This window comes from Macaca nemestrina, chromosome 6 (genome assembly GCF_043159975.1).
Source record: "Macaca nemestrina isolate mMacNem1 chromosome 6, mMacNem.hap1, whole genome shotgun sequence".
In the NCBI taxonomy this organism is placed as follows: Eukaryota; Metazoa; Chordata; class Mammalia; order Primates; family Cercopithecidae; genus Macaca; species Macaca nemestrina.
In genome coordinates this window covers 77512605-77531534 of record NC_092130.1, presented here as the reverse complement: position 1 = coordinate 77531534, position 18930 = coordinate 77512605, and the positions used below count along the sequence as shown (strand labels likewise).

The window sequence follows — 18930 nt, the reverse complement described above, 5'->3', positions numbered from 1 at the left end:
TCAGGTTTCCCTAATGGTTTGTCATTCTGCAGAGAGGGGAAGATGTGGAATTATGTGTGCTGAGGTCTAATACAACGATATATAATAGGCACTTGGACTGCCACTGTTATTAGCTGTCGATGGTGAGTCAGAACTCACAATCTACATATCAAGTAGATAGCACTTGGCAAGAATTATGAATTGGAATTATGAATCGGTAACTTTCCATATTCCATAGATTGGGGCGGCATAGAAAGGTAATGTACTAGTATATTCCAAGGAAATAAACTAAGAGTAAATGAAAATATTATATATAGTTTTATTATATGTAGTGATGTTATATATAGTTTTGCAAAATGGAGAAACTGGGTAAAGTGCACACAGAACTTTTTTATTTCTTACAACTGAATATGCATTTACAATTATCTCAATCAAAATTTCCATTTAAAAAAAGAGGGGGAAAGGTTTTAACTCCTAATAGCAGACACCTAATTTTCACATTATTTAGATTGCCATTGTGCCTTTACAAAGCACAGAAATGTTTCTGAATAATGAGGAATGTGAGACTTAAATCTTTTAGTAGTTCCTTCTCATGCTGCTAATAAAGACATACTTGAGACTGGGTAATTTAGAAAGGAAAGAGGTTTAACTGACTCACAGTTCAGCATGACTGGTGAAGCCTCAGGAAACTTACAATCAGGCAGAAGGGGAAGCAAACACGTCCTTCACATGACGGCAAGAAGAAGTGCTGAGCAGAAGTGGTAAAAGGCCGTTATAAAACCACCAAATCTCGTGAGAATCCACTGACTACCAGAAAACAGCAGCATGGGGTAACCACCCCCATGATTCAATTATTTTCTACCAGGTCCCTCCCAAATGGGAAAATTCAGTCAAAATGAAGAGGCTGCAGGCCCCATCCAAATCCAGAATCCAGAAAGGCAGTCAAATCTTAGAGCTCCAAAATGATACCCTTTGACTCCATGTCTCACATCCAGGTCACACAGATGCAAGAGGTTGCTCCCACAGCCTTGGGTAGCTCCGTCCCTGTGGCTGAGAGGTGTACATCCCCCCTCTCAGCTGCTTTCACAGTTGGCATTGAGTGTCTGTTGCATTTCCAGGTACATGGTGCAAGCTGTGGATGGATCTAACATTCCAAGGTCTGGAGAGTGGTGGCCCTCTTCTCACAGCTCCACTAGGCAGTGCACCAGTGGACACTCTGTGTGGGGGCTCTGACCCCACATTTCACTTTCACACTGCCCTAGCAGAGGTTCTCAATGAGGATTCCTCCCCTGCAGAAAACTTCTTCCTGGACCTCCAGGCATTTCCATACATCTTGTGAAATCTAGGCAGAGGTTCCCAAACCTCAATTCTTGACTTCTGTGCACCCACAGGCTCAACACCAAAGGGAAACTGCCAAGGCTTGGGGCTTGCACCCTCTGAAGCCAAGGCCCAAGCTATACGTTGGCCTATTTTAGCCACAGCTAGGACACAAGGCACCAAGTCCTGAGGCTGCACAGTGCAGCAAGGCCCTAGGCCTAGCCAAACCATTTTTTCCTTCTGGACCACTGGGTCTGTGATGGAAGGGGCTGCTGTGAAGACCTCTCACATGCCCTGGAGACATTTTCCCTGTTGTTTTGATGAGTAACTTTTGGCTTCTCATTACTTTTGCAAATTTCTGTAGCTGGCTTGAATTTCTCCTCAGAAAATGGGTTTTTTCTTTTCTAGCACATCATCAGGCTGCAAATTTTCCAAACCTTTATGCTCTGCTTCCCTTTTAAACATACGTTCCAATTCAAACCATATCTTTGTGAATTAATAAAACTGAATGCTCTTACAAGCACTCAGGTCACACATTGAATGCTTTGCTGCTTAGACATTTCTTCCACCAGATACCCTAAATCATCTCTCTTAAGTTCAAAGTTCCACAAATCTCTAGGGCAGAGGCAAAATGCCAACTGTCTCTTTGCTAAAACATAGCAAGAGTGACATTTATTCCAGTTCCCAGCAAGCTTATTATCTCCATCTGAGACCATCCCAGCCTGGACTTCATTGTTCATATCACTATCAGCATTTTCGTCAAGCCATTCAACAAGACTCTAGAAAGTTACAAACTTTCCAACATCTTCCTGTCCTCTTCTGAGCCCTCCAAACTGTTCTAACTTCTGTTTATTACCCAGTTCCAAAGTTGCTTCCACATTTTTGTGTATCTTATGGCAGCACCCCATTTCTGGTACCAATTTCCTGTATTAGTTCCTTCTCACACTGCTAATAAAGACATACCCAAGATTGGGTAATTTATAAAAGAGAGAAGTTTAATTGACTTACAGTTAAGCATGGCTGGAGAAACCTCAGGAAACTTACAATCAGGCAGATTGCTTCAGAAGGGGAAGCAAACATGTCCTTCACATGATGGCAAGAAAGAGAAGTCCCAAGCAAAAGCGGGGAAAGCTCCTTATAAAACTATCAGATCTCATGAGAACTCACTGACTATTACGAGAACGGCAGAAAGGGGGTAACCGCCCCATGATTCAATTACTTTCCACCAAGTCCCTTCCACAACAGGTGAGGATTATGGAAACTACAATTCAAGATAAGACTTGGGTGGGGACACAGCCAAACCGTATCAAACCTTAGAAAGAGATAATGAATGAAGAAACTTTAACCAATTACATATTAATGTGAAGGTTACAATATACTGAGTCTCAGATGTGCTGAACTTGTTAGCCATTATTATAGTCAAGTTGGAAAAATAAAAGATTATCAATGGTTGAATCCAGTACCTATGTTTTTCAGAGGAATAGTTATGATGTTATTAGTAAATAAATTCATATTGAAAATAGAGTTTCAGATATAGGATAAATTATTTGGTGTTTCATACTAGCAAGAGTGACTTCATATTTGCCCTTTACCATTTTCCCATGATTTAATAATACTATGAATATTCTTACATTGGTTCCTATCTAATAAAATCTCACATTTCAGTTTGATAATGACCCCATAAATATCTTATGAAATATTTTTTGTTAATGATGCTACTTCCATTTCATAAATTTATTTGTTTTTTTTTTCTAGATACCACTGTATGGTTCTTAACTGCATATAATAGCATATATTACTTAAGTTTTAGATTTACAAAGCTGAATCAATATTTTGTGTTCAATTGAATGCATCAGTAATAAGAACTACTTCAGGGACTTATTGTTATCTTACAGGAAAACTATACCCAAAAGACTGTAACAGTCAAGTAGCTCAGATAATTGTGTGATGTATTTTTTTAATGGCCAAAGAATATAATTTAAGAATTTTTTCATTCTCCTATTTATGTAGAGTACTGGGACTCTACATAAGTTCCATAAAAATGGCAGCTGACTGATCAATGGATTCATGACAGATCCAAGCGGTCTGTTACCTTCCCAAATTGCAAATATATAATAGCAAATATTTAATGTTATTCAGATTCTTTTGCTTAAACAGTTGAACTACAAAATATTAATACTTTTTTCACAACCTTGCCTGATGCTAAAAGGAAATTCTGTTTTACAATAATATTCATAAGTCATTTATTGACTTGATATGTGTATTTATAAACACACACACACACGCACACAGACACATCCCTCAACTATGTACTGATCCAATCCTTTTTTGAGAAGATAACTTGGTTTTTTGGTGTGTCATGCATTTACTTTTCTATTACAGAAGCTTAGATTAGAAGAGCTTATCTTTGTCATTCATCCCTGTTGACATATAATTTCCCAAATAGAAAAGGAAATAAGTACCGTGTCTGTGATAATTGTGAATTTAAGGAATTATATTTCTAACAATTTAAATAGAAATATAATTTTGAAAGTATATATATGAATATATGTCCATAATGTTTTATAATAACCTAAAAGGTACTGAGATTAAAAGCAGAAATTGTCATATTTAAGTTTTTAAATTAATTATTACATAGTTGTTCCTTTTATAGTTGTAGAATAGCTGTTATTTGATAAGTTTTATGCCTTTAAGCATATTTTTGTCTCGAGGATAGATTTGGTTTTATAACTTTTAAATACTTCGAACATTCTCTTTTATATCTCTATAATATGTATTCACATGTTGCACCTAAAGTATAACAAACATTTTGATCACTGCTCTTCCAGCTATTATCATTAATGACAAAGTTAAAATAAGTCATATTTTCTTTTGCAATTTGAAAGAAAATGTCTATTGAATGACTACATACTCTTTTGAAGAGCTTTTGAAATTTTTCAGGTACATTAAGAGTTCTTGATCAATGTTTCTCAAACCCCAGTGAGCATAGGAACCACCCAGGGGTCTTGTGAAAATGCAGATTCAGGTCCAGTAGTTCTGAAACTGCATTTCCCAGCAATGCCAATGCTTCAGTTCCACTGACCACCCTGAGTAGCACGGTTCTACAGGTTAATGGTGTATATTATAATCTAAATGACTGAAATGTGGTGGACAAAGAGTGAAGTCAAATACATTTGACTTCTTTTGATTTTGTATTTAGAATCTCAAGTGAATGGTCTGCATTTCTCAATTTCATAGGAGTTTATGATTGTTTCATTTCCTTTTTGCTGCATTTTGTTTAGCTCGTTTGACAGCAAGTTTGTGTACCAGCAAATAGGACTAGGACCAATTGAAGAAGACACTATTCTTGTCATAGATCCAAATAATGCTGCGGTACTCCAGTCCAGTGGAAAAAATCTGTGAGTTAAATGACTTATGTTGTTAAGACTTGTACTACATATATTGAGTATAGCATATATCATAGAGTCTTGAAATTTGAGTGTGTTGTATAGTTGCACTTAAGAAAGCAGAAAACTAACTGGGCCATCCCATCGTACATTTTCTAAATAGATGTTTCTAAATGTTGACTGAATATTAGAATCATCTGGGAAGCTCCAAAAAATTTAGATTCACTTGCCTGTTTGCCATTTGTATGTTTTCTTCTGAGAACTGTCTATTCAGGTCCTTGCCTATTTCATAATTGCTAAATGAGTATATTTGGAATGTTCTCACCTCAAAAAATGTTAAGTATTTGAGGTGATGGATACGTTCATTAGCTTGATTTAATCACTGCACATTGTATACATATGTCATAACATCACATTGTACCTCATAAATGTATACAATGAAAATTTGTCAATTTTTCATTTAAAAAATTAGATTTAGATTTTGTATAGAGTGGGGCTAATAATTTTAAGTTCCCAGGTGATTTTAATACGTAGTCAAGCTTGTTACATATTACATATGTAATATATATCTTGCATAGTTGATTAAGTGAGTTGCTGCTCAGCCAGATCTAATGATGCAAAAAAATTCTTCAGCAGAAAAATTCTTCAGGACAACCAAACTCATCAAGTAATCATCATTAAGAAAAAGAGCTTCTCTTTTTCCATCTCAAAGTGAATACTAAACAAATGTCATTTTTAGCATTCCTTATCATGCATATGTAATTTGAATTTGAAAACTGCTCATTATTTAGTCTTATTTTGAGATGGCACTTAAAAAAAGTTGGCTGATATTTATGGTTATTGAAAGAAGTGAGGGAGACACTTGCTTATAGATCTCCTGAACTGTTGTAAACTGACAGCTTCAGTAACTATACCCTTCTCCATCTGCTTAAGCACAGGGAAAGCCAGCTTCTTTGCAAGGTGGGTAGCCACCCTTTTGAGTGCAACTGCTTGTGGAGATAATAATAATGCTGCTTAGAATTTTTTAATAGCATTCTCAAGATGGTGTGTCAGGGGTGAAATGTTTGAACCTATTTCATTGGTGCTCTATTCATTAACCAGAAGCACCCTCATTCCAGAAAGGAATTAAAGGGAAGGCAGAACAACTACTGCTAAATCAACTTAGCCATCGGTAGAGTATCTGTTTGAAAGCAAATCATAATCCTCACATTCAGTTGTCAAAACAGGGATCTAGTTCAGCTAATTAGTCAAAATCAGAGTGTTACAGTTATGGCTCATGAAAAAAAAAAATCTGTGTTGTCAACACTACACTAAGAGTAGAAGCTAACAGAGCTAGTGGATTGTCAGATATCACTTGACCAAACCACCTTAACGTATTGTCCGTGTGTCTCTTAGCTCAGTCCAAGTTCCTTACCCAGATTATTAAGATTGATTTGCCAGATTAACCTTCTCTAATGTTTGTCTGGCTCACTATTTCACTTTGCTTAGATATTCACAGCCCATGTTGGCTGAAAGTTATGTGCTGTGGGTTTTACTGTCTTTAATAGGCACTCTTTAAAGCCTTTGAGTTATATTATCTACTAGTTTATATTAACACATTACATTTCCTTGCAACATCTTTTAACCTCAAACTATATCAATCCATTTATGTTTCTTAAGACAGTTTTATACATATTTGTAAGATGTTAATATTTATGACCTTAGAACCTGTTTTTAAACTAATATTGTTTTCTCTAATATACCATACTTTTTCATAAACATTTATAATTTATATGCAGGCTTAATTTATAAATTTTAATACTATTAAATACTACTTAAGGTTTGTGACAAGGAAATCTTATTATAACAGTTTTTTTAACAATTCATTTTGGTCTTTTCTATACTAATGCAAGCATACATTTATCAATTTATAACTTTGTATTGTCTTTACAGAGAAATTAGAAAAATTTCTGTCACATATGCCTTGAGAGTAAATTAACACAAATATTTTTGTAATTAACACAAATATTTTTATTTTGCAGGTTTTACTTGCCACATGGCTTGAGTATAGATAAAGATGGGAATTATTGGGTCACAGACGTGGCTCTCCATCAGGTAGTCGTCCTTTTGGTAATATTCAAATTAGAAGCTAACAGAATTATGCTTTTGAAATGCTCTGGAGTTCTATGGGTTTTTTTGTTTGTATGTTTGTTTTTTCTTCTGTGACCCAGTAAGTTATAGCAAGAAAATAGAGCAGCCATGTCTTAGTTCAGCATGTTATAACAAAGTACTATAGACTGGGTGGCTTATAAACAACAGAAATTTGTTTCTCACAGGTCTAGAGTCTGGAAGTCCCAAGAACAGGGTGCCAGCACGGTTGAGTTCTAGCGAGGGCCCTCTTCTGGGTTATAGGTTGCTAATTTCTCATAGTATCCTTGCATGGTCACAGAGAGAGAGTGACAGTAATCTCTGTTATCTCTTCTTATGGCACTAATCCCATTCATGAGAACTCTACATTTTTGTCCTGATTACCTCCCAAAGGTCCCACTTTGTATTACCATCATATCGGGGGTTAGGATTTCAACATGTGAATTTGGATTTGAGACACAAGCATTCAGTCCATAACAATCCACATCTGAAATATTTCTTTTAGAACTCAATGCTAGGAAAAGCTAGTATGTAAATGATGAAGTCACACTTGTCCCTTGGGCCAGATGTGAAGCTTCACTCAAATAACTACATGGGCCCTCCCAACCATTTTCTTAAGTGTCTGTATTTGTCTTTATTCCCTCTGTTCCTAACTGTTGTTGTTGTTGTTTGAGACAGGGTCTCACTCTGTCCCTTAGGCTGGAGTGCAGTGGCACGATTTCAGCTCACTACAGCCTCCACCTCCCAGGCTGAGGTGATCCTCCCACCTTAGCCTCTCAAGTAGCTGGGACCACAGTCACACACCAGCATACTCGGCTAATTTTTTAAAATTTTTTGTAGAGATGGGATTTTGCCATGTTGCCCAGGCTGGTCTTGAATTCCTGGACTCATGCAGTCCACCCACCTCAGCCTTGCCAAGTGCTGTAATTACAGATGTGGCCATCGTGCCTGGCCTTAAGTCTTATTTCTATTTTTTCACTTATGTTTTTGGTTTTTTCTTAAACTGCCTTAATCTTCTATAAATTGAGGCTAGGCCTCTAGTAAATGTATATTTATATATAAAAAGTCAAATTTGTGTTATTTTTAAAAGAAGTTATATCAAGTCTAATACGCTTTTTATGAATAGGTGGCAAATAACTTGGAAAACATCATCTCAGTAAACATTTATTGCTCATGTATTACCTGGAATGCATTGTAGTATTAGCTAAGGAAAGACAAAAAGGAAACATCAGGGTGGACGGAACTGGGTATCCATGTACTGGTCTCCATTCACCACTAATTAACCGGGTGATCCTGAGCAAATCACTTAATCTTCATAGGCTTTATTATCAAATGAAGGAACCAGACCAGATGATTTCTAGGATCCCATTCAGTTGTAAAATGTATTAATATCTTCTTTTAAATAAGTCTCTGGGAGCTTCTACTCCAATTGCTTGTGAAAGTGGTCTTAGTCATGTGGGCATAAATCACTAATAACCATGAAAAGTAGGTAAGGCTTTTGTTCCTTTTTAAAAAGGTGTTCAAACTGGATCCAAACAATAAAGAAGGCCCTATATTAATCTTGGGAAGGAGCATGCAACCAGGCAGTGACCAGAATCACTTCTGTCAACCCACTGATGTGGCTGTGGATCCAGGCACTGGAGCCATTTATGTATCAGATGGTTACTGCAACAGCAGGATTGTGCAGTTTTCACCAAGTGGAGAGTTCATCACACAGTGGGGAGAAGGTACCCAATAAGATTCTTAATCTCTAATTGTAATTCTTAGCCAGCATCACTGGGAACTCAATACTGGCCACCACTCACATTCTTTAAGCTGTAATTGTCCCCTACAGGGTCATTGTAACCTGGGTCATTGTGTGCATCCAGTTAGCTTGACACACACACACACACACACACACACACACACACACACACACACACGTCTTACAAGGAAAATAATGCATGCACCAAAAAACTGTCCAAATAGGGAGAAAATCTGTAATGCATTTGTGGGTAAAAGACATTATAAAATAAACTTATAAACTGCTTTACCTTATCTTTCCCCTGGCTCCAGGCATTTAATGGTTTACTATCATGAATTTAGAAACATACTAGAGAGTCAAACTTTGGGTGATTTTTTAAGTTGTGTATCTAAGGCTTTTCTTTGTTCTGCAGAGTCTTCAGGGAGCAGTCCTCTGCCAGGCCAGTTCACCATTCCTCACAGCTTGGCCCTTGTGCCTCATTTGGGCCAATTATGTGTGGCAGACCGGGAAAATGCTCGGATCCAGTGTTTTAAAACTGACACCAAAGAATTTGTGAGAGAGATTAAGCATTCATCATTTGGAAGAAATGTATTTGCAATTTCATATATACCAGGTATTTCATCTTAATATGTTTGTTGTCTTCTGTCCTACTGTACTCTATCCTTAAAAATTGTTTTATCTTAATGTGCTCTTTTTATAAATTTTCTTTCTTGTTGGAGGTTGAAGATACATTATATTTCACATCTTAAAAGTATCTTAAAACTGTTAGTGTGTTCTAACTCAGTTTTGATTAAAGTACCACTATTCATTGTACAGAAACAATGAAGAACTCAAAGGATTTAACACCGTTTGTAAGGGGTTAAAAATGTTCCCAAACATTGATTTTCATTTTCTCTTAATTATGATCATCTGCTCCAGTACTAAATAATTAACATTTGTCTTCACACATCAACAGATGGCATACATGTGATAAAATCAGTATTCAAAATACTCGTTTCACATTTTTAAAAACAGTAGTGACCAATTTTTTTAAAAGATAAAATATGTAAAAATAAGTGTGGCTTATGCCTAAATACGATAAATAATCAAAATCTTGAACTTTTTTCTCATTTTCATAACAGATTTTCTTGACTTTAAGAAAATCTGAAAAATAAGTCAGACTAATAAAATACATATAACATATTACAAAACAGCTTACCATATTTTCTTTAAATAATGAACTACTGAAAATATATTTAATTTCTGAAATGTACATACAATTATTACAATATTTTTAAAATTGTAATTGACATAATTGTATATATTTGTAGAGTACAATGTGATATTTTGATGTATGTTTACAATGTGGAATGACTAAGGCTAATTAGCAAACCCATCACCTCACATACTTACCATATTTTTATGGTGAAAACATTGAAAATATACTCTTTTCACAATGGAGTGAAATGAGATCAATAACAGGAGGAATTTTTGAAAAATTCACAATTAAAGGGCACAATATATTTTAATAAAAATATTTATACCTGTATCAAAGTCGCATTGACTATTTATAGGTATTACTGCAATATTTATGTTTCTTTTAAGTTACATATGGCTACTGTCTGGACCAAGCAGCCCCCCAACTTATTTAGGACATAAAATCAAGTGACTCAGGTTATTGGATAGAGAGCAAATTTGGCTTCCTCAAGGAATAAAGAAAAACTAATAAGAGGTTCTCACAACTATGATTCCTTAGGTTGGTTTACCGCACATTTAAAGAAAAATTTGTCAGGACCATTTTCTTAATAAAGAGGGTGATCATGTTCATAATAAACAAAAATAAATTAAACATAAGAAGAAAATTATCAGTTGAGAAGGAATCTGGTTAAGAACAGAATCTAAGCAAAAGATAATTTTCTCTATAATTTTGCACAAGAGTAATTGATGTTTATAGTTTTTTTATAGTACATCCTAGAAAAAACTATAACCCTTCAAGAATAATGAAAATATCTTAAATGATGGCTTAGCATTGTGTATACTTTATTACGTTTTAATTCTTTGAAAATGTAGTGGTTCAATCATCTGAATTATTTATTAATGTAAACATCACCATTTTCATTGTTCTGAATAAATAGTATTGTGTTAGGAAATATAATTTTACTACAAAGTATATTCATGGTGTGAAAATTAAAAATATGGCCTTTTTAATTAAGGAAAAATATGTATTTGATAATCTGAAATATACATCTCATGTTTTCAAATTCCAGTTGTTTAAAATCAGATTGTTCTATATAGACTATAACTTCAGTTATTTTCTTTGATTTTCTCTTGGATTTTCCATGTAGCTATGGCAAATATTACTTATTTTTTAAAAGATCTGAGACTCCAAAATTATTGGCCTAAATAACCTGACTTTCCCCAATTCCTATTTAGGATGCCTGTAATAGCTATATATGCATATTATATCTATATATCAATATCTATGTATTCCTGATTTCTACTGACTTTCCAAGTGGAACACACATTTCAGTTCCTGATTTTCCTATTACAAGGAGGTTAGTCCACTAACCTGTTTACCACTGATCTGGTTACTCAGGAGGAGACACTATTTTATATTCTACTTTTGTTGCCAATTGTAGGGACCAGCTTGACCCTAAATTTATTGTTTGCCTACTACATGTGGATATATTAGAAGTCCATTCTTGCCCATGTTTTAAAGAAAGGTTAACTGGATTTGCTGTTGCAGGCTTGCTCTTCGCAGTGAATGGGAAGCCTCATTTTGGGGACCAAGAACCTGTACAAGGATTTGTGATGAACTTTTCCAGTGGGGAAATTATAGACATCTTCAAGCCAGTGCGCAAGGTATTTACATATATTGTCTAGGTTTCAATTTTCTTGAGAAGAAAACTAAAATATAAATCTTGGCATTCAATCTGCACTTGAATAGTTTTAGAAAAACTTTTGAGAAGATGTGGTAACTTTCTTAGCAAAGTTGATGGGAATGTTCTATTTTATTTTTTATTTTATATTTTATTTAGAATAAATGTCCTTGTCTATTCCTAGATCAGTTTCTTCAGATGCAAATTAGCCTGTGTGCAGTTCTAAGGTTCTTAGTAGAAACTGCACCTGCATATGATGGCAGGTTTTTAAATTCACTATAGTTAGAATACAAAAAATAAATCAGTCTCTTTCTGGTTTCATCCAAGTAGAGAAAACATCACATGTTAAGTGTACTCTTATAGTTCTCTTAGACCCAACAGAAATCTTGTTTGCTTTCTTTATTGCTATGACGGTACTAAGCAACAAGACTTGAAAATAGCACTTCCTGGAATTTATTCAAGTTCTAAAGATTTGGTTTAGTTAAGAAACTAAAAGCTACTTTTGGCTTCAAAAGTGTTTTCCCACTGTTTATTCTAACATGCTTTTTATAAACACAGCAACTGTGTTCAGTGTGCCTATGGCCCTTCTGTCTTCTCAGTGTACTTTCTCTGCGGTATGATTGCCAGAGTGATCAGAATGTTCTCTACACTGTATGAATGTGCTTGGAGTATATCAAATTTAGAAAATTCAATCTGCTAAAATGCTGCAAATAAGTGTTATTCTTCAAAACATGTAAAGATTCATTGGTTTTAATTGGATCAAAATGCAACTATCATCAGCTACTGAACCAAGTTTATATCCTGACACTTATAATGTTATATTATTTCTAAGATACGAGATTTGCTAATTTAAAAAACTTTAAAATGCTTCAATATTATATTTTATTTTTAATTAAATTTTAATGTTTAATTTTTGTGGTTACACAGTACATGTTTATATTTATGGGGTACATGAGATATTTTAGCACAGGTATGCAATGTGTAATAATCACATCATAGAAAATTGGGTATCCATCCCCTCAAGCATTTATCCTTTGTGTTACAACAATCCAATTATACTCTTTCAGTTATTTTAAAAGGTACAATTAAATTATTATTGAATATAGTCCTACTGTTGTGCTATCAAATACTAGGTCTTATTCATTCTGATTTTAAAAAATCATTCTGATTAACCATCCCCACCTAACCCCCCGCCACACACACACACACACACACACACACACACACACACACTCTCTCACACACTCACACACTGCCCAGCACCCTTCCGGGCTCTGGTAACCATCCTTCTGTTCTATATATCTATGAGTTCGATTGTTTTTTTAGATCCCACAAATAATTGAGAACATGTGATGTTTGTCTTTCTGTGCCTGGCTTATTTCATTTATAATGATCTCCAGTTCCATCCATGTTATTGCAAATGACAGAGTCTTATTCTTTTTGTGGCTGAATAATACTCCATTGTGTATATGTACCACATTTTCTTTGTCCATTTATCTGTTGACAGACACTTAGGTTGCTTCCAAATCTTGGCTATTGTGAACAGCGCTGCAACAAATGTGGGAATGCAGATAGCTCTTTGATATACTGATTTGCTTTCTTTGGGCATATAACCAGCAATGGGATTGCTGGCTTATATGATAGCTCTACTTTTAGTTTTTTGAGGAACCTCCAAACTGTTCGATATAGTTTTACTAATTTACATTCCCACCAACAGTATACAATGGTTCCCTTTTCTCCACATCCTCATCAGCATTTGTTATTGCCTGACTTTTAGATGAAAGTTATTTTAACTGGAGTTAGATGATATCTCATTATAGTTTCGATTTGCATTTCTCTGATGATCAGTGATGTTGAGCGCTTTTCCATATGTCTGTTTGCCATTTGTATGTCTTCTTTTGAAAAATGTCTATTCAAATATTTTGCCCATTTTTAAAATTGGATTATTAGATTTTTTTACTATAGAGTTGTTTGAGCTCCTTATATATTGTGGTTATTAATCCCTTGTTAGATGGGTAGTTTGCAATTTTTTTTTCTCATTCTGTGGGTTGTCTCTTCACATGGTTGATTGTTTCCTTTGCTGTGCAGACACTTTTTAACTTGATGTGATCTCATTTGTCTATTTTTGTGTTGGTTGCCTGTGCTTGTAGGGTATTACTCAAAAAAAAATTTGCCCAGACAAATGTCCTGGAGTGTTTCCCCAATGTTTTCTTGTGGTAATTACACACAGTTTGAGGTCTTAGATTTAACTCTTTAATCCATTTTGACTTGATTTTTGTATAAAGTGAGAGACAGGGATCAAGTATCATTCTTCTGCATGTGGATATCCAGTTTTCTCAGCACCATTTATTGAAGAGACTGTTCTTTCCCCAATGTATGTTCTTGGAAACTTTGTCAAAAATGAGTTCACTGTAGGTGGGTGGATTTTTTTTCTGGGTTCTCTATGTGATTCCATTGGTCTATGTGTCTGTTTTTTGTGGCAGTACCATGCTGCTTTGGTTACATAGCTCTGTAGTATAATTTGAAGTCAGGTAATATGACTCCTCCAGTTTTGTTCTTTTTGCTCAGGTTAGCTTTGGCTATTCTGGGTCTTTTGTGATTTCATATAAATTTTAGAATTTTTTTCATTACTGTGAAGAATATTGATATTTGGATAGTGAGTGCATTGAATCTGCAGATTGCTTTGGGTATATGGACATTTTAACAATATTGATTCTTCCAATCCATGAACATGGAATATCTTCCCTTCTTGTGTGTGTCCTCTTCAGTATTTTTCATCAGCATTTTATGGTTTTCATTGTAGAGATCTTTCACTTCTTTGGTTAGTTCCTAGGTATTTAATTTTATTTTTGGCCATTGTAAATAGGATTACATTTTCTATTTCTTTTTCAGATTGTTCACATTGGCATATAAAAATGCTGCTGATTTTTTATGTTAATTTTGTATCCTGCAACTTTACTGAATTTATCACTTCTAATAGTTTTTTTGGTGGAGTCTTTAGGGTTTTCCAAATATCATATCATATCATCTGCAAACAAGGATAATTTGACTCCTTCCTTTCCAATTTGATGTCCTTTATTTCTTTTTCTTGTCTGATTGCTCTAGCTAAGACTTCCAGTACTATGATGAGTAACAGTGGTGAAAGTAAAATGCTTCAATGTTTTATTCATAGAAATTTGTCTGTTAGAATACTGACAGCTAGTCTGGTGTTTATCAAATTTTATTTCAGAGATATGCATTAAATACTTACTCTGTGTCAGGCATTATGCTAGGTACTAAGGGTACAAAGGTGAATAAGGGTATAAGGGTGAAAGAGACACAGCCTTTTCTTCACTGGAGCTTTTAGCCATAGTAACAGGATCTGAATATAACCAAAAGGAATCTAAACTAAAGATTCCAGTATAAATTCCTTTCTTTAGGTTTCTATTTATATAAACAAATAAAATTTTTCTAGAAATATTTCACCAGAAAAGCAACAGGCAATGAAATCTCAAAGCATAGCAGCCCTGCAGAAAGAAATTCATTACACTGATAATATTTTATTTCCAGTTTTTCAGATCCTTATTGATTATCCAGTCTTCATTACTGTGCCCCTTTGAGCTAACTTCCTCCTGTCTGTTGGTAAAGGAAGTGAGATGCTTAACTTTCTCTCAATTCTTTGCTTTGTATTAGTGGAGTGTTTGCCTTGCTTGTTCTTTTAATGATAATGTACTGTGTCAACCAGGATATTAACTTTTAATTTAAATATGCATCTAGAAATCAAAACTAAGTGCTAAGCAAGAGGCTAAATGAGCCTTAACCTCATAAAAATCTGAGGAGTTCTCAATTAAAATTTCCAAAGCATTGTGCCTTCATCAGATGTTAGGCAAAGAATGAGTCACAATATGTGGGTCAATTCAGCAAACTTGAAAAGACAGTCTCACTCCAAGATGAAGTTTGCTTTTCCTTTCAGTAAATAAGACTTGATATTACACCAAAACATAGAAATATATTCTGTGTTGACACAGTAAACTGAAATCAGTTTATAAATCTCTCAGAATTTTCATTTAATTAGATTATTATCACAAAGATTAATTTTGGGTGAAGGAAATAATATGGTCTATTGACTCCTGTGTAAAAAGAGATCCCTCTTCACGTCAAAGGTCAAGTTTTACATAAGGAGGTTGTGCTTCTGTTTGTGCATATCCACTCCTTATCTCCTCTTACGTTTCAGTTCTCTATTACATTCTTTAGAGATGTTTATTACATTCTTTAGAGATGTTTCCATCTGAATGTAGGGACTCTGTTTTTATGTCTGTGCAGGGAAGCTTAGACAGTAGGACAATAGAGAAAATGGGTCTATCAGATGTTATCAAAAAGCTGTGAGAGAAAAATACACATTGTCAATCCCCAAGTCATTCCCCCTGTAATCAAAGGAAAGGCTTGTGGTCCCTCAATATCTGCTTTTATACACACTGTTCAGACAGGCATTTTTTGTCATCTTCTGTGTAGCAGCTCATATGGAAAAGGAAGAGAATGATCCCCAGCCTTCCATATCAAAAGAAAAATAAAGCGAGCCCAGATTTATGTTGTTTTTCCAACCTTCACAGTGATGATTAAAATGACAGTACTTGAGCTGAAAAGTTCACCTAAGTTAAATTACTTGTTCAGATTACATGGAGTAGCATACGTGGATCTCAAACCTAGGTCTTTCTGACTTTGAAATGTGCTTAACTTTTTCGTTCCTGAAGTACACATTGGTATGCCAAGAGCTATATTAAGCCACAACATGAACATTGTGCAACTTAGAAGAACTGTTTTACTTAATATTAAGTAGATTTAAACTTACTATGTTAAAGTAAACATTGTTATGCTATGGAATAGAACACAACTTTCCTTAGGAGTTTTTAAAATAAAATACAAGATTTTGAAGGCAGTTTGCTCCAGGCTTTGTCACCAGATGCCTGGTGAAGATACTATCATGCTTTTCTCATGTCAATTTTATTTTGCTGGGGGTACTTTAAAAGAAGAGTCTGCAAAGGCTAGATTAGAAGATCTTTAAATCTGTGTAGCTCTAAAAATACTAAAGCTTGGTCTTAAAATTTAACAACATAATTTTGTTTCAAATGACACAAAGCAGTAGAACAGTTCATTGAAAAGATTACAACTGAGTTCTTCTGATTGCATCTACTAAGCCCCTCCCTGAGTTCCTATAGTGGCCCCAAAGTACTGTATTTCTAGCAGAACCTTTGGCTCCGTGGATCAGTGGGACCAAGGTTCTGCTAGAAATACAGATTAGTGGCTCTCTCATTTGAGAGCCACTAATAAAGGTTTATTATTGTTGTTGCCTTGAATTTATGACATATTGTGATTTATGTAAAGCAAAGTTCTTAGCCAGCGAATAGTTTACACATTCCTTCCTCACCTTTATTTCCCCATCATTATATTTTTCCTATCAGAAAATATGAAGTATTCTACAACCATATGTTTTACAAAGAAACTTCTAAGAATATATTACAGTATAGAACAGGAGTGGCCTATCATTTGGTAGTCTTTTGCCATCCATTAACTGAACCTCCCAAAAAAGATGAACATTTAATGACAAGCCTGCAGGATTTCAGCAAGGCAGCATTTTGATTTCTGACTCTGTTTTTCTCTACACATTTGTCACAGCTTATTTGAAAGTATGAAAAAAATGCGACTCCTTGGCACAGCTATCTCATTTTTCTTTTCAGTGTGATAAACTTGATGATTTCTAAAGTACAATAGTATCTCCAGAGCATGTATTCTTCTGCTCCACCTAAACTGAGCTAGGAACAGTAGTTTGTCTCATTAGTTCCCTTTGAACTCAGTACATCAGGTAGGCAGATGTTGGCTGATAAGCCCACAGTCTGGATACTCAGTAGTTATATTTTTGATAACTGTGTATCCAGGCAGGACTTCTGGCCTCAAAGGTGACAGATGTTATCTATATCCTGCCAACTGCCAGATCCAGGGCACCTTTGGAGGCTTCCAGAGACAGATGGAAATTAGCAGCACAACATTTTAAGCCTTCTCTTCCAAGAACTAGTTTGGTGACCCCTAAAAGAAAGTCACAAAAGGATCTCCCCTGTCTCTTGTGTCTTCATAATGGAGATGACAGTGATTTGAAACAGAGAAAGATATATTAAAATGCAGAACATCTGAAGTAGGGACAAAAGCCCAGGAAATACTTGGAGGTAACACTCAATTTGTTTCCTTTGCTGACTGAAAACATCACAAACATAAGACTTCAAGAGCATAAAACCCCACATTGCTACATATCTCTTAGTATATATTTCAAAAAATTAAATGTCCCAAATCTCTGAAATGATTTTTCTTATCGATAATACACAAATAGTTTTTAAGGTAGCACATGATAGCTTGATGGGAATAATAAAAATTAATACCTAGACTTTACTTGTACAAATTTAAAAAAGTAAATTTGATAGTTATTAAAAGGTAGAAGAAACTTGAAGGCAAAAATCAATATAAATAACTAGACATAATGTAACACCAAGTAAACAGTATTGTAAAAAATAATCTACCTGTAAATTTTAACACTTAAAAGACTTGAAAGTCAGTGGTGGGGGTTCCTTAGCATTTCTCAATGTTTAGAATTATGTCTGGAAGAGTCAGTACCCAAGGCATGAATGAATGAATGACTCCCTTCAGCCTTGAGTTGCTTCAATAGGAAATATTTTGCTTTGGTTTGAGCAGTATGTTTTGTTGTTGACTTTGCTTTGTTTTTCTGCCTTTTCATGAAGGATTCAAGTAAAGGCTCACCACTTTAATGTGTGGCTTCTTCTTTTGGCAGCACTTTGATATGCCTCATGATATTGTTGCATCTGAAGATGGGACCGTGTACATTGGAGATGCTCATACCAACACTGTGTGGAAGTTCACTTTGACTGAGAGTATGGTTTTCATAGTATTATTGTTCACATTTTCCCTCAGTTTGATTGCTTAAAAGCATATGAAACAAAAACATTTGCATTTCCTTTTTACTGATGAGAGTAGGAATCAAGGTATAAAGCAGTTCTTAAAAGACCTATTTGGTGTCCATTAAGTGGAAAGAAACATGATTTTTTTTTTTTTGCTGGCACTTATCCCCTTGTTTCCACAGGAAATTCTTGATGCCTGAAGTACTGTCTGTTACATTAAAAGTCAACGTTAATTCCAGCTTAGTTCCAGAAGGAGGGAGGGGGCTTTGGCAAAGCAGAGGGGTTGACTTCTTTCCATAAGGCATAATTCCCATATGGCCCTTTAGCTCTCAGTAGCTGCTGAGCATCTAGAGATACCAGCATCTGTATGAGACATATTATCCCAAAGAGGAAGCACTTTAAATTTTCTGCTTGGACTTCAGCTTTCCCAAATAACTGAATTGCTATATTTTCATGTAACTCAAAATGTTTTGTCTAAGTATAGATTTGCTGCATCAGGATCCCACTAACTAGTTTTAGAGTTTTCTATTTGCAATTTGGATGTCATTTTTAATCCCTAAAAAGTAGACTAACTTTTT

General features: G+C 35.0%; 1 protein-coding gene across 23 annotated transcripts in view; it reads left to right on the top strand.

Annotated features, from left to right (window-relative positions):
• Nucleotides 1-18930, top strand: part of LOC105471068 (peptidylglycine alpha-amidating monooxygenase) — a 279410-nt gene that overhangs the window by 248777 nt on the left and 11703 nt on the right. For all 23 annotated transcript variants that reach the window (XM_071098668.1, XM_071098666.1, XM_071098664.1 and 20 more), the window contains 6 exons: nucleotides 4578-4694; nucleotides 6704-6776; nucleotides 8326-8536; nucleotides 8966-9166; nucleotides 11279-11394; nucleotides 18226-18325. In XM_071098668.1, the coding sequence (XP_070954769.1) occupies nucleotides 4578-4694; nucleotides 6704-6776; nucleotides 8326-8536; nucleotides 8966-9166; nucleotides 11279-11394; nucleotides 18226-18325 (818 nt within the window). The remainder of the gene's footprint in view (nucleotides 1-4577; nucleotides 4695-6703; nucleotides 6777-8325; nucleotides 8537-8965; nucleotides 9167-11278; nucleotides 11395-18225; nucleotides 18326-18930) is intronic.